This window comes from Pungitius pungitius, chromosome 10 (genome assembly GCF_949316345.1).
Source record: "Pungitius pungitius chromosome 10, fPunPun2.1, whole genome shotgun sequence".
NCBI classification, from domain to species: Eukaryota; Metazoa; Chordata; class Actinopteri; order Perciformes; family Gasterosteidae; genus Pungitius; species Pungitius pungitius.
This window is the reverse complement of record NC_084909.1, coordinates 6,101,342-6,117,409: the sequence shown is the minus strand read 5'-3', so window position 1 is coordinate 6,117,409 and position 16,068 is coordinate 6,101,342. Positions and strand designations below refer to the sequence as shown.

The 16,068-nt window shown below is 43.6% G+C and overlaps 1 protein-coding gene across 5 annotated transcripts in view; it reads right to left on the bottom strand.

The window, feature by feature from the left end:
- Positions 1-33: 33 nt before the first annotated feature.
- Positions 34-16,068, bottom strand: part of zmp:0000001200 (dedicator of cytokinesis protein 9) — a 58,190-nt gene continuing 42,155 nt past the window's right edge. For 3 of the 5 annotated variants that reach the window (XM_037488258.2, XM_037488255.2, XM_037488259.2), the window contains exons 21-53: positions 15,839-15,957; positions 15,522-15,608; positions 15,319-15,408; positions 14,245-14,360; positions 13,910-13,979; positions 13,696-13,821; positions 13,525-13,596; positions 13,023-13,169; positions 12,842-12,925; positions 12,616-12,727; positions 11,554-11,732; positions 11,322-11,438; positions 10,986-11,097; positions 10,738-10,871; positions 9,413-9,527; positions 9,239-9,305; positions 9,093-9,140; positions 8,161-8,297; positions 7,342-7,457; positions 7,059-7,196; positions 6,788-6,970; positions 6,346-6,459; positions 6,038-6,253; positions 5,811-5,868; positions 5,609-5,715; positions 5,108-5,230; positions 4,878-4,991; positions 3,725-3,871; positions 3,425-3,635; positions 2,710-2,900; positions 2,508-2,608; positions 2,272-2,410; positions 34-1,072 (exon numbers count right to left, since the gene is read on the bottom strand). In XM_037488258.2, coding sequence (XP_037344155.2) covers positions 947-1,072; positions 2,272-2,410; positions 2,508-2,608; positions 2,710-2,900; positions 3,425-3,635; positions 3,725-3,871; positions 4,878-4,991; positions 5,108-5,230; positions 5,609-5,715; positions 5,811-5,868; positions 6,038-6,253; positions 6,346-6,459; positions 6,788-6,970; positions 7,059-7,196; positions 7,342-7,457; positions 8,161-8,297; positions 9,093-9,140; positions 9,239-9,305; positions 9,413-9,527; positions 10,738-10,871; positions 10,986-11,097; positions 11,322-11,438; positions 11,554-11,732; positions 12,616-12,727; positions 12,842-12,925; positions 13,023-13,169; positions 13,525-13,596; positions 13,696-13,821; positions 13,910-13,979; positions 14,245-14,360; positions 15,319-15,408; positions 15,522-15,608; positions 15,839-15,957 — 4,016 coding nt within the window. In that variant the 3' untranslated portion in view covers positions 34-946. The remainder of the gene's footprint in view (positions 1,073-2,271; positions 2,411-2,507; positions 2,609-2,709; positions 2,901-3,424; positions 3,636-3,724; positions 3,872-4,877; positions 4,992-5,107; positions 5,231-5,608; positions 5,716-5,810; positions 5,869-6,037; positions 6,254-6,345; positions 6,460-6,787; positions 6,971-7,058; positions 7,197-7,341; positions 7,458-8,160; positions 8,298-9,092; positions 9,141-9,238; positions 9,306-9,412; positions 9,528-10,737; positions 10,872-10,985; positions 11,098-11,321; positions 11,439-11,553; positions 11,733-12,615; positions 12,728-12,841; positions 12,926-13,022; positions 13,170-13,524; positions 13,597-13,695; positions 13,822-13,909; positions 13,980-14,244; positions 14,361-15,318; positions 15,409-15,521; positions 15,609-15,838; positions 15,958-16,068) is intronic. The other 2 variants (XM_062564841.1, XM_062564839.1) reach the window with 1 other exon arrangement.

Here is a 16,068-nt window from a genome sequence, read left to right as displayed (position 1 = left end):
ATAAATGTGTAAATTAAAATGAGGACTCCTGAGTGCAAGAGAAATGAGTGTGTTTTATTTAAAAGATAAGCATTGGGGAACATCTCTGTTTACAGCAGAACAGTGACTTTGTGTTAAATAAAAACAAACAACCTTGCTGCCGAAATATAAAAAGAATTTCAAAGAACACTAAAATGGTAAAAGCTTCATATTATTTCCACAGTAGGCGTAGGTTTTCGGTGCGACACCTCTTTGGCAAGAAGGTGAACATGATCTTTACAGCGTATGAGCCCCATACAGCAAGATACTTTGCAAATATTGCACACACTCCTTTTTTATATACATTAATAAACAATTTGGAATATACTTCTTGTATACAATGGCTTTCAATATTTTAAAAACGCTCCCATTCTAAGAGTTATTTACCGTTCAATGCTAACGTGAGTCACAGGACGCCATCTAGTCGAAATACCACTTCATGTACAGGGAGACGAGCGTCGGCGTATGCAACGTACAATGTTTTTGAGACATCAACACGGTGCCTTATAAAAGTGTAATACTGTACATACAAAACACAATGGGAAGCAAAATAAACAAAAATGCGCTGCTGTGAAGGTGGTGAAGGTTGTAAAGTAATGACATGCGTAATAAAGATCCCACACGGGTTTGCCCGTGGAAAAGCAGTCCTTTCCGTTAGTAAGAGTTGACACATTAAGTCTCTCATCTCTCCAGCGCAATCCCCCTCTTCGCTCTCAGGATCCACCTCAGCACTGTCACAGACACACTCATCATCATCATCATCAAATAGGTCCAGTGCGTGGTCATTGTTCAGAGCAAGCCGGGACGTGGTCAGTTTGTCCGGTTTCCCTTTGAGCTGTACTGACGACGAGCAGGGGCCCGGGTTCATCTGCGGCGGTACGGCATCACCGGCGTGTCCGGTGGGAGAGGGTATAGAAGGCCGCCAGCCTCATACCACAGAGGAAGAGCTGGGGATGCCGTGGATGGTGGCACTGGTTGGCGTGCCGCTGATGGCGTTGAAGATTTGAAGCGAGTCTGGAAGAACGCTCTTCATGCCGTCCTCCACGGGGCTGATCTGGGAGCGATGAAAAGGGAGATGTTCACCACTCAATTGCTGCCAAGTGAAAGCCCTTTGTTTATGGGCACATGGGAACTTTTGTCGCCGAGAGTTAAACGAGAAGGTTCGATACCACACGTAGCCTGACATGAAACTACAGCAGCAGCAGCATTGCTTAGTTCAGCATAAAATGTGGAAACCCGAAGACTTGCCTCGCTCCGTGGCAGAGGCAAAGGAAGTTCACAAAAAAGTACATTTTCTCCTTATTCATCTCTCTGAAATTAAATCTTATTATGTCAGACTGTTCAAAAGATACGGGTCTTTTGGAGAATGAGTCCCCGTGTGTAATTTGGTGGCGCAAGATAATTACATTATCTGTGTTAACGTTCACTTCTTCATTGTGAAACAGAAACAGGAAACTGTCTCTGCTTCTATATTTAAAGTACAGAAATGACAGTAGTTTCAATATTCATGTCTAATGCTAAGCAAAACGTCAGACTTTTAGTGCGATGTCTCAGATGATTGATTGAAAAAGAAAATACATAAGTAAAAAAAAAAAGTCAAGTATAAGAAGTTATGCAAGTACAATACCTACACATGTAACTACATTCAGATGCATGTACATACATATACACTTCATAACATTAAAACCTATATGTACATACATGCATGCATGCATACATAGATGCATGAATAGATGGACACACACTTTACACACATGCAGAAAAAATACATAGAAACAATTTAAAAAAGATAAGGGATTGTTGCATTGTTGCATCCAGTGTAGAGAGACAATAGTTGGGTTTTAAGTTTTGCAATTGATGTAAAGAGGGTTAGGCCAATCGGTTATCTAATTAAATACATTTCTCAATTTTTTCGGTGCAAGGGTCAAGAGATGGACTGTCAGAACACCCTGTAACATCAGGGTTTTGATGATTTGACAATACAACATGGTAAAGCAACAACATGTTGGCTAATTTCTGAGCACAGATGCCTTTTGTCTGCCTGGATCCACAATCAACAACTCGTTATTACATGTAGGTGCTTTTTTTTTGCATTACCATCCAATCTGTTCATGTCAGCACGAGGGAGAAACAGAAAATGGCGTTATCAAAGAACATCTTATCAATTACTATCAAACATTTACTGCACGGCACTCCAACGTGTCTCGGCAGTTTAATGTTGTCACGTTAGCACTTTGATGACAGTGTACTCACTTGCTCGTGCATGATGATGGACAGCTCTCTGGCGAGGTCTCTATAGCTGGCTTTCATCTCATCGTGATACTCCTGTTGGTCCTCCTTGATCAGACGCTCATTGATACCTAATCCGTGGCCACAGGCCTCCACAAACTGCCTGCTCAAAAAAAAAAATCAAAAACATTTGGATGTATAAAGGGAGAATTAAGAGGGATTGGCACATGCACTGCAAGCTGTTTGACGGCCCATCTCACCTGAAGACCTCTTTCAGCTGTTTGACCTTGTTATCAGGATTCTTCTTGGCACTCGCATCGTCAAGGAAAGCTCGCGCGTATGCTAGTGGTCCTGCATTCACCTGGGGAGACATGTTGGATACAATTGCATTAGGTTTTTCCAGTGTGTGTGTGTGTGTGTGTGTGTGTGTGTGTGTGTGTTCACAAAATGCAAAGCAGGAACCTGGACGCTGATGCTGCCCTGTAGTTTGAGCTGCAGACGGATCATGTCCACATCGCTGGAGGAGCAAAGCTGTTTGATCTCGGCCACCTTCTTGCTCATCTCGTCAATGGCTACCTCGATGGGGCTCAGATCAGTGTGGTGTTGATACATCACAGCGATACGTTTCTTTACGTAGGGGAAACAATGAGTTGCTGTGGGACAGAGACGTGAAAAAGAGGAGGGTCAACAGCTGGTGTATCGATTGTTTTCAGTACAGATCAGGACCGATGTGTACTGTGAATCTTTTGAAGGTATTCACATAATAAAGATAAGCATGCCAGGTTGAACCTTTGGAACTTTTACACAATAAACTAATATAATTGGGATTAAGTCCTTGACAAACAGCTTACACCATCAGAATCTAATCAAGAACGTTTGCCCGACTCATTTTATTGCCACAACCTTCCATATAGTGTGTATTTCCAATATCCAGACTATGGGAAGAGGTGGTGCAAAGTTTGGGAGGAAAGGGGAATATTCAGGATCATTTGACACAGAAGACACTATCATGGTTATATCCACATTAATTCATCAGCTCGCTAAAAGTCAGGATATCGCTGCCTGTATTGCACCAAGCAGACGTTGTTTTTAAAAAATCTTTTCCCTTCAGGTCCGGATTAGCATGCCTTTAATAGCGTATGCGCCGCTACCACTAACGGTATAAAGGGCTACCCACTGGTCAGTATTGTCCTGCGTTTGCACTGCTCCTCCACCCCGCCTTGCTTTTTGCCCGATATGGTGAAAGGCATCTCAAACACAAAGCGACGGATGTTGTGGCTCTTCTCGAAGTCCGTCTTCCTGTCCACCATCTCTTTCTCCTCCAGATAAGGGCTCACATGTGTAACTTGGATGTATGCATACTTAGAGTCCAGGTCTTTGGGGTTAATCTGCAGAATGTCATTCGTAAATATTACTATCGTGCTTATGAAAATGATGGGTCAATGCACATCAAAATGATATATCCATAAAGTCTTACCCGTCCAGAGTCCTGGATTATCTTCACATTCTCCTGTCCAAACTTGTCAGAGTACAATTTGAGGAGCCTCTGAGATATCTCTGACAGAGGGGTGAACTTGGGTTCTTTGTAGATGTACTCCTTACCATCTTCATCTTCAAAGAAGCCCTTGAAATAGATAAAACATGGTCATAAGGAATCAAAACATACAGCATCTTTGTTTGAGATATAGATATTCAAGATGAAAATATAAAGCAGCAAACAGCACCACATCGAAACATACATGGGATGCGAGTGGGAATGTCTACAATAATTTGTTGAAATGAAAAAACTGAAATATCTGGCAGATTCCACAAACACAAAACCCCGTATTTATTACTTATGTTTTACCCTGTAAATAGGCTAAAACACAAGTAATGCACTCAACTGCATTAGAGAGGGAGCACAACACTGTCGGACGTATCACTGCAGTTCAACTGCAATGTTGGCTTTCCTATTGATTTACCTCAGCCAATAAGTGGTACTGCTACAGGGGTGCGGCCAGCATAAAATAAAGTCATTGTTATTCCACCAGAACAACTAACTACTACTGCATCACTGATTAGTCCGCCATGTCTGAATAGACATGGATGGGTTCATCTCTATAAACACACTGGCAGAGGTCACCACACCCAAAAAAAATATGTTACAAGATATGGTAAAAGTAAGAGTCTGAGGTAAATATCACAAAGTGAAATCTGTAACACAAAAGCAGAAACACGTAAATGGATGCAAAAGTTAAAGAGCGCCATGCAACGCAGTTCTAAATCGAGTGAGACGCATGGCGGTGACGCAAAGTGAAAGCAGCACCACACACCACACAAAGGCTTATGCTGCCCAGAGAGGCGAGCGCTCAAAACTTACCGCTGCCTTCAAATAGGAAAGAAAAGCAGAGAGGGTCATAGAGTTTATAGAGTTGATTAAAAAATACCACTGGATGTGGTCATGCTCTCAAAAAATAAAACACCTTTAGCAGCCCCATGATCCGTGTGAATGACTTTTTCATCCTTCAGCAAACCAAATGAATACTTTCACTCTTTTGTGAAATACAATTTTGAATCATTTTAATACTTAATATGAATTCTTATGAAATTACTAAAAAAAATGACAGAAAATATAATTCAGTTAAACTCACCTGGCCAAAGAAGGCCACTCTGAAGTAGGTGCCCAGCAATCTCTTGCCTGTGTGCATGACCTCTGTCACTTTACTGTATGCACGATGCAGTGTGTCATACAGGTGGGCCAGTTTCTGTGCAAAGTCATAAGAATAACATTTAAAATGTGAATAGTATGGGTGCATTCCAATTTCAGCATCTTAAAAACTATTTGGACTTGTTTTAGGGAGACAAAAAGTTAAAAACATACCTCAAAGTCCCTGCGCTTTTCGTAAATAGGGATTATGAGCTTGTAGATGTCGGAGATGAGCTCGTAGCGCTCAGCTTTCCACAGTCCATCTGCGCACTCCTCCAAAAGCTCCATTAGGACATCCTGAGGGAACAAGAGGAGGAGAAAATGTATTAGTACTCGATAAATTATTGCCTCTTCTAACATGTGACCAGATGTTATGACTTTAGGCAACTGAAGAAAAACACACATTTATTATAGCGTGGTAGGAATCCACAACAAGGCCTTTAAGATTGCTCTTTTTAGTATCAATGTGTCCCTCTTTCTTGGTCATAATATGGGAAAAATAAAATCTTAATCATGATAATAGTTTTATTAATATAACTTAATATAAATATGAATGTATGTTAATATTAATACTATTATTACGTTACTTTCGAAACATCTAACTGTAATCAAATAAAATGTATGATGCGGTCAGAACACAATTCATGCCGGTTTGATCTTAGCACAGTCACATACTTCATTGAAATGCACGTCCTGCATGCCAACGTCCTCCATCATCGCCGCTTCCTCATCGATGTTTGGGGTCACGACACGGAACGCCGAGCAGCCCTGCTTGAACATGCCTGAGCACAGTGCAAGACAAGACGACATAGTATCAGGGAAAAACAGGAACATGACACTGAATGTACGCAATAGAGAAAATAGATCAGGGAAGCACCTTTTCTCCGCAGGTATTCCGCCACAAGTGCTGCGACGTGCACGTAGCACATGGCCGCCTGTGAACAACACGAGGGTCAGATGAAGAAAAATGAGATGAGATATTGTTTAATGGATGATTACATGACTCTGGACGGGGCCTAAAGTGACACTGTTACATGTTCAATTGGCCACCATCACACACTAAAGTCCAACCTATTGGGCCACACAGAGTCCCTTCTCACTGACCTCTGACAGGTCTCCGTTCTTCACGTGGATTCGGGCCATGCTGTCCACCCAGGTCTTGCGTAGTTCAGGCGTGCTGGCGTAAGACTTGGCGAGGCTGTACTGCAGGTCCACCAGCATCTCGGGATCCCTCTCGTGCTCCTTCATCTGAGCAGTGGCCATCAAAACGGTTCGGATGCGTTTGGTCAGGTCCTTCACGTCCGATGGAAAGGCTGTGTTCTGTCGAGGACGATGCAGACATAAGAAGAGTGAGTCATGTTAATTCCTCTAGCTGTTAAAATGACTAACAGGCACATCGATGAATTGCTGACCTTAATTGTCTTGTCACTGTTGGCGCAGTTGTTGATTATTGAAAGCGACTGCTGGAAGCGGGTACTTCCAATACCAATTACATCAGCTATCAACTGACTGACAGCAATCACCACCTAGAAATAGAGCAATCAATCAATCAATCAATCATCATTTTGCTTTATTTCATCAATGTTTGATGTCCTGCTGAACTTAAAACTGTATGTGTAACTATACATATATAGTAGAAATGATGGTTATCATTACTACTATATGTGTAGTAAATCTCAAACACTTTTTTTTCTTTTCCTCTCAGTGTTAGCGGGTTCATTGCCAACTAAATGTGCAAAATTCAGTTTAAAAGGCATTCATGATGATCATAATTAAGGACAAAGGGGACCTACAGACGCTTTAATCATGTTATTCTCCCTACAACATGTTAGATTTATAGAAGGATCCTCCCACCTGCAAATGTGTCCGGACAAAAGACTTTCGACCTGTGTAGTCAAAGTTGCTCTTCATGAGGAAGTACAGCAGGTGGGCCGCATCGCTGCGAATGGAGCTCAGCTTGGAGTTACAGCACTTCAAGATCTCACAGCAGAAAGCGGCACACATGTCGGCGCGGCCCTCAAAGAAGGTGCAAGGAAACTGTGGGGTGAAGAAGAGAGGCCGACCATGAGGAAACCCTTTTGGGCCGTAACAAACGTAAGGAGGGCCAACCCTGACGCCTTCACACCTTGTAGATGAAGGTGCGCAGGGAGGTGAAGACCTGCTTGAGGGCCGTCTCTGACTGGTTGATCCGTAGGAAACAGAGGTGGACTTCAAAAACCTTCTTCATGAGCGGACTGTGGCCGTGGTCCGAGCACAGCTGGGTCTGTGGAGAAAACAGACGATTACATCACAAAGTGACCAAATCTATCGAATCGAATAATTGATGGGCACCTAAATACTGCATTTAAAGAAAATGTTTTCAGCGTGAAGTTTGGTTAATGTGTGCAAAGTATAGGCATTTATATTACCTTGAATCCCATGATGAAGATACTCAGCGTGTCCAGGACGGTCAGGCACACTTCAGTAGCAACGTTTGCCTCCAGCAGAGACTGATTTAACACGTCTGCATCCGAGTGACTGTAAGCTGAATGATACACAATAACAGAAGGCTGAAGCCGTTTCTCCCCCCCCCCCTGCCCCCCCACGAGGGCACAGCACCACTTAAACATCACATCAACAACACATGTCCACAAATTGTGTCGACATTTAAACTTTTTTTTTAAAATTTACAGATTCATTTCGAGCAGCATTTGCTTTATTTTTTGGTATTTTGGAACGAAACCTTTACACACACATTATTGTACATTGAATTTTTTTCTCACAAAATGAAATATGCAATTATGTTCAGAATAGATGAGCTGGTTTTAGGTATGGGAAGAAAGCTAGTGTTTAGTTAAAATGGGCATGCTCTTAATTTCAACCAAACGAAAGTCAGTAACTTCCTGCTAACCTGATACATTCTTACCATGGTCTACAGATATTCCAAGAATACTTGAAATCTTTCTTACACTGAAAACACAAAAAAACGGAGTTAAATGATGCCATTTGACAGGCTGAGCAAATGGCTAAAAGCCATTGCGATATATTGCTAATAAGACAAATACCAATTCTTCTAATCTAACCTAATTGAACTGACGCTGCAGCCGTGTCTTCTTAGTCATTTTCTGCTTGAAGGGGGCAGATGAGGGTGATGATGGTATATGGAGACTATACAGATAGGCGGGAGAGAGGGGGGGGGGGGGGGACCTCCGGTAGAGGCTGTTTGATGAAAAGTATGGGGCACTTACTGTGGTTAAAAGTGTATGAGTTATCCAGGCTGCTGAGCTGCTGTAAGCGGGCATGCATCATTCCCGCCCTGTTACGGGACACAGGCAGAGTCTGAGACTTCCGCTCATGTGCTACGGGTCCTGCCCCCTCCTGGTTCCTGATGAGGACACGGGTCAATGGTAGGTTAGCGAAGCAGGGTTAGGGTGAATAACACGCCATTTTGGCACACTCGGGTGGAGCAAATACCACGCATATGTCTTAAGAGCAAAAGCAGATTTGTTTGTATTCCAACCGTAGTTCATAAAGTCTACTTAAATATCTTGTTAGATTTGAAATGCATCATAGAAAACATAAAACTTTTTAGGGGACCTACAGATATAAAGCCACCAGTAGAGTTGTGCTGTCTATATTTAGCATGCAGTTAAATGATATGAATGCAGATGAAGACTTTAAGCAGTGAGTTAAAATCAACCGTCATGCACAGGAGAGGCAACAATTTAGAGCCAGGGGAAGATCTCATGCATTAAGCTTGAGGAAGTCAGTTCTCCCTTCAGTCTTACCCAAGCAGGTGCGGGCAGGAGCCAGGTTTTATTTCATTTAGTTAAACTTGCCAGCATTTAGGTGAACAGAGATAGAAGAAGTGGTGGGAGGTTAGAGAGAGTGAACACCCAAAGCCCTCTAGGAGTCAAGGCCAGAGCTACGGTAACTGCGTTTGGATAAACATAAAGTCCCACACATTATCAGCTCCGTCTTACGCGGTTGATCTAAAATGAAGACAATACGGGGCTACATCGTTGGTATTATTAGGTTTTGATGTCAAACAGGCAAAAATTAAATCCTCCAGGAAATGAGTTTTGTATTCTTATAATCGTCAAATATTTAACTGATGAAACAGTGGTTACTTCTACCTCCATTTAAGTCATGCCACTCTTTATGGTAGTAACCACATTACCTTGCGATGTATCTCTTTCCCATGTATCTGAACTGATGGAGGCACACTCTGTGAAGAACAGGAGGGGAAAAAAACGACAGACAATTAAAGCCAAAGCCTCACCTGGAGTGTGAGGATTGGTCATGAAACAATGGGAGGCGTCTTACTCGACTAGAGTGAAAAAGTCCATCAACTCAGCAGACGAAGCCTTGTTCCAGTGTGTGAACAGGGCATCTGGAAATAAACGGATCGACACTGTAAACGCGCGCGTCAGCTCAGCGTTCAAGCATCGAGACGGAGACATTGTGAGTGTTCGGGAGGGAGATGGATTGTCACGTTACCCTCAGACATGCTTTTGAGCACGTGTAAGAAGCACATGAGGAGGCTCTTGATCTCGGCCTGGTCCAGTTTGTCACATCGCAGCAGGGAGCTGCCCGGGGTGGAGGCAGCCTGGTTCTGAGGGACACAGTATCTGTTCAGCGGGAGGACGGACAAATACGTTTCCCTGTCCGGGGGGAAACGTATTTGCCTCAAACTCAAGACAAACCAAATAGTACTGTCTACAGAAACTACTGTCAAAAAATGGGAAAGTCATCAACAAGCTACACGAGGACTTTTGAAGAGGTTACGACATTGAGTGGTGAGCTCTGGGGGCAGCAGCCATCATTCACTCTACGCATCGTGGAAAAACTGCCAATGGAAAGCAAACTCCATTTCTCCAGCTGAGGAAGGGAGGAGAGAGAAGCAAAGCAGCGGAGCAACAGCTCTACCACAGAGAGGGGGTGGTGGCCGTGTACCAGAGCACGTTCCCTTGCCAGCAGTTAGTCTAGACCGTGAAAGTGACCGCGTATGACTGAACGGAAAGTATGAGGCCTTTGGCTTTTTTAACAATGGTTTTGAGGAGTGGCCAAAGTTGTTTTTCCTGAAAAAGTGGAGAAAAAACATATTCTCAAGCACTTCCAAGAATTATTTAGGAGTGTCCCCCTGTCGCCATTAGGCTGTCACACACATTTTGATAAAAATCTAACACAAACCGCTTCAACAGAAAATCAAACACGGCACAGATTCATTTCATTCAGCTCGAGGCAAAAATGAAACGGCACACGTGAGGGGAACCCAAAAGTGACAAATCCCTTAAGCAGCATGCTGAAAAACATCTGGAAAAGGAGACACGTCCTTTGAGGCCCTGTGGTACAGCGGCGCTGCTTCATGGCACCAGAGTGCAAACAGGCCAGAGCCTGAGAATCCTCTGGCAAAGAAAGGGCTTAGGGATTAGGACACTAGGAAACTCTCCCCCACACACACACACACACCCTCCTAAGGGGGGAGAGGGCGAGGGTCACGCTTTACTTGAAGTGAAACGCTGGGCCGCAGGGCGCTCTGTGGCACACACGGGACAGAGAGGAGGGAGAAGTCCATGGTCACACGCTTGGTGCGCGAGGAGAGCGAGGACTCCTCCGTCTCCGCAAAGTAGCGCCGGACATTAACAGAGTGTCTCCGAACAAACCCCTCCGTCTGCCGCGGCCAGCCGCAAGCACAAGGGGGGGGGGGGGCGCAAGTTAACGAGGGGGTGACCTTCTGAGGGGCCATTGTCACATGGAGGGGGATCTTTTGATATGTCTGAGGCCACACTCTGGATGCAGGTAGTTACTTTACAGGATTGTACCTTGTCCAGAGAGCTGCCCTTGTCATTGTTCTTCTCAGACAGGCTGTTGCCAGAGTCGGTGCTGATGAGTGAGCCGCGGGAGTCGGCGAGCCGCACCGAGTTGATGTTGGGGGTCGACGACGCGTGAGGTGACGCTGTCGACATCAAAAAGAAGCAGTTTTACATCCATGTAAAAAAAAAAAATATATGAAACAGCAAAGAAATGTCACAAATGTTTTTAATTTTCCAACATCGTCCCGTCCACTCACACGTGCCGGAGATCACTCCGAATACATCTTTGTGCAAGCTGGTGTCCAGAAACGTGCTGGATCTGGGGGGTGTCATCAGAGCGTTGGAAAGAAGCAAATCTTCTCTTCCATTCTGAGGAAAAACATCAATATAATGGACACAGCCCCAGATACGATATGGTGCATGTAGGTAAGAAGATGTGATTTCCTTCTCTTTGGGCATTAATATCGGTTTGTGTGTGGGTGGAGATGCCAGAAGGTAGTATTGCGTGATTCTTTTATGTATTTCTTCATTTTATCCTGTGAACGAAGGGTAGATCATATGTTTAAAAAGAAGCCACTAGGTGGCAGCCTTACATTGTTGGAGTGGTTGACGGGGAATGGGGAAACTTCCTTCACATTCAGCCTGTTGACGTTCTCTTGGAGGAGACCAAACAAGGGAAAGTACAGGGTGGCCAACCTGGCCTGCTGGCTCTAAAAAAAACACACACACACGAATCATTTCAGCAGAGTCTCTCAAGAACACAAACGTCCAGTACCGAATCCATGTGGAAATGAACGAGGTGGAGTAAAGAGGATTGCTGCTCACTTTGGAAGTGTAGCGGTCATCAAATGTGTGCTTGATCATTAGATTCTTCAGCACATGGATGGCTATCTGACGGATCTCCCTGAACTCCTGCAGAGCTGCGCTGACCTCCCTGAGCAGCAGTCCAACCAGGAAGTGGTTCCTGCAGAAGTCATCCGTCAGTGAATAATCCATCTGGAGATCTGAGTGGAGGAAGAGGAGGACGGAAAAATTAGGATTGGCTGATGTGAATGGAGATGGTCACAAACAATTATTTTAATATCAATCAACAAGGAAATCAATCACAAGAAAACAGGAAAGCTTGGACAGAATACAGATTGCAGACACGACTTAAATTTGGTAATCTCCCTCACTGACAGTTTATCATTTTTTACTTTAATTCGAAAACCTTGGCATTTGTGTTTTTTGTTGTTTATGACACAGATGGTTGCAAGCATGGACAGTGTAAAGCAACACCAAACTGCACAAAGTTAACTACTTTAACTTTTTTAAACTCATTTTTTTCCTTCATTTTTAGCATATAAGCATCAAAAGCCTCCGATTCTTTAGGATTGACAGTTCATAATGTGTCTTTTGACGTCACAAATCCCAAACCACTTCAAAACGTACCGTCACACAAAATCACCCACATCCGCACAAAGAGCCAATCTTTTAAAACCCACACAACGCCGCAAACCACAAACAGTGCAATCTGTTTGTAAAGCAACTTGAAAAGGGTGGATATAGAATCATGAAACATCAATCAAGATGCGGCAAAACGGGAGTTGAGGTGATTGAGTTCAGAATTTGGAGCAAATTTATTTTCCCGCCATGGTCATGATTGATTGATTTGATCATATTCTGCTCTTGAGATGAGATGCAAGCAGTGCACCCTCGCACCTACCAACAAGAGCATCACACGGCTCCACCGCATCATTCGGAGATAATAAAGCTAATTGAGGAACACAAAAAGAAAAAAAAGTGCTTTCTGTGGAGTCCAACAAAGTGCTACATCAGCAGGAAACCTATTAACACTACATTCAGGTTTGGTGCTCGATCGAGGGGTGAGTTTGATAATATTCTTACCTTGAAATCTCAGTATTCTTCCCTTTCCAAAGGGCATGGGCAGGTTTAAGGGGACGAAGTGCTCATGGTAGCAAACGACACGCAGGAACTCAAACCTGAACTCGAACAGCGTCTGGATCAAGAAATGACAAAAACCACATCAGCAAATTATACAATACTGAAAAACACATTAGTAGGGCAGCCGCTGTGTGTTTGTGTAAATGCTTTTTGTATTTGCATCATGTACCTTTGGGTCTCCAGGCATAAAACAGCTGATGTAGTTGTTAATCTGCTTGAACATGAAGCCTCTGTCCATCAGGTTCAAACAGCGCTAACGGAAGGACGGGGAAAAGGAAATAAGACTTCTGTCCATCCTTAAAAACACACGGTGCTCTCAAACACCACGAAAAGTAACTGTGGCCCCTGACCTTGATGAAGACTGCCAGACTGTGGTTGGCATTCCTGGCAGCGTCCAGGTTGTCCTTATACTTCTGAGTGATGTGTGGCATCATCATGTTGACCAGCGTCTCCACGGTGTGATGGAAGGAAGCTGAGAAGCGCTGATTCCTGGACAGCTGTGGGACACAGCAGGCACGCTCTTACACAAGGGATTTAACAGAACAATACAACCCAGTTTAAAAGAGTCCGTGACATCCTTTATTTTTTTTGTGATGAAAGAAAAATCCCAAATCTAAAATGCACGTTTTGCATGTTATAACACAGGGATGTGGTTGTTTATGGGGTACAAACAAACGCAGCCAATTAAACCAGCAGAGCAGCGTAGGCCAGAATGTGGATACGTCCTACGTGGACTGTGGTGCTGTCCACAAGGCAAACCTGGGATGTTGTACCCACAGTGAACAGTCTAAGCTGTTAAAAAGCACCCACCGCTGAGTCAAACACACACAGAGTATAATGCGGCGGACTTACCCTGACTTTACTGCTCTCAATCAAGTACTGAGCCATGGACTTGACCAAGGCCTCAAAGAAATACCACGAGTACTGCGGGGCAGACAAACACCAATCAGAGAAGATTCGGGACATTCACGGCAGTCGTGATCGTACACCGTGCGACCTTTTAGAAAAGTACAACTGTATCACCTTGAGGAGCTTGTTACTTGTGAGGAAGTCTGTGGAAGGCTTTAAGATAGCAGTCATGGCTTTGGCCAGCTCCTCGTGCACCGCTCGGGTCGGCGAGGACGTCTGTGGCTCAGCCTTGAACACAAACTGTGCCGGACACATGCAGAGAGGACTATGAGTGCAGGTACACAGGTAGATAGATGTTCAGTGGTTTTATGTGGCTAGTGAATTCTACCTTGACATATGACCTCAGGTAGTGCTCTAACCCCTCCTCGTGGCACTGGGCAACAATGTGAATCATCACTCTAAAAAGGACAAAAGCATGTTGTAAGAGGCCATTTTTAACAGCTTTTTTTTACTAGCAATGTTTCTTTTAACAACCTACACATTTTCAGTCACTAGAAAATGCATGCCCCTTTATGAGGACACATTATTATAATTTTCACTGTAAAGAATTAGTAAATACTTTATGCTGAAAATGAATATTTCCAATTCTATTTCAAATAATCATTCGCACAACAGTATTTGAATTTAAAGCTGAAGACAGGGGATCGTCCAGGGGAAACGTGCCTGGTGACGTTGACTGCCACTTCCTCTTGGGTGGCACTGGTTAGCAACCTAAACAGCTGATTCAGGGTGGTGGGCAGGAACTTGATCATCACATGGCTCTCCATCGCATGCAGACTCTGAAGGTAAAATATCACAACATCCAAAATAAAGAGCACAGCAGGCTACCGTTAAGAACGTGTGAGTAAAAAAAAAAAAAAAAACACGGTGCAAACCACCCACAACTTATGCTGCACGTTGCATGGATCATTGCAGAGTCAGGGTACTGGTGCATGTTGCCCTGTACAGGAAACTAACAGGAGCACTGCCAAGTAATTGGGCGAGCTGCCAGTCAACATGGCTGACCTGCTGTTTGACCCTCTGGCTATTGTTGGTGTGCACTGCTGTGTTTACATTAGAGCTGGAGGGATGCACTGGACCATTGTCAACGTGTGCCTGGGAAAGAGCGACCCGAGAAGGACTGGGATATGAGTTACTGAGGAAAAACTGTAAGAGAATTAAAGAAAAAAAAAAGTGGAAAAAGAACCGAGCCAACAAGGGGTTGACGTTCGACAGATTTACTGGTATCTGGCTAATCGCCTCAAAGCCAGGAACAACTAAATCGTGTATGAATGGAAATGAAAAGAGCTTTTCACAAATTGTCCAGAAGAATGCACTGTTGGGAAGCTACAGCACGACGGCCAACATTAAGCCCAACAGTTAATCCCATCGCTGGGATTCAGCTCGGACCGAGTGGGGCTGTCTGCGGTTGCACGCTGAGTATCAACTACTGTGGAGTCGAAAAGTTTGAAAACATGTCTGACATTTCCCCTCAGGTCCCAAAACGAGAATTTAAGTGAATCTTTTTTCAGATATGAATCCAATCCCCCATCCATTCATCCTAGCAGAGCATGTGCTCTCACTTACACAGTATATACAAAGGCTGAAATATAGACTGCGTGTCAACATTGTGTATTGTGGTATTTTGTAGTATTTTCAAATTTGAACAAGTGAGAACAAAAAAACATTTTGTAATATCAATTGGAAAGTATAAGTATATCTGTGCTGAATTCCTTGATTTTGTTATCAGTATTTTACCTTCAGGTATTTGACAAGTTCTCCTCCAGACACCTGAGGAGTCGCTGCGATGCTTTGACAGTGATGAAAGAAATTGTGCAAATGTTGATCCTACGAGAAACACAAAGAAAACCACAAACGTTTATTCCATAAAAGCTGTTTTTTTAATGAGACCACAGCGGGCAATCGGATTGGAAAAAATGAAAGTTTAAACAGAAACCAACCTGAGTGTAGACAGTGGAAACAAGGTGAGTGGACACCTTAAATAAAGGCTTGCCTCCATCCACCCATTTGACCTCAGGGCCCGAATGCTGCAATATGTAGGGAAATAACAATTCTCAATAATTCAGTGAATATTCTGCAGGATATTGAAGTCATTATACCTATAAATATGCTCTTTTGTTGCATACTTTTCATTTCAACTCGTTTTATGTTGGGTTGCGGCTTTAACATTAATTCTAATTTCTATCTTGAAACAGCTTTGCTACTAAAGATTGGAGCCAAGAACATCGCCTCTCAACGGCACGCGGATGAAATCTACCTTGCTGGCCCCCTCCTGACAGTTGAGGTATCCAGGGGGCAGGTTGGCAGCCACAGCGATCTGACTCTCGCTCATGGTCACCCGCCCATCTTTAAGCAGCGGGAGCCAGGCGTAACCCACTGAGAGCAGAGAAGGAAGCACAGCCAGTCAGCTAGGAGCCTGATGCAAGAATATACAAATTATACATATACATAATTATATATATATATATATATATATATATATATATA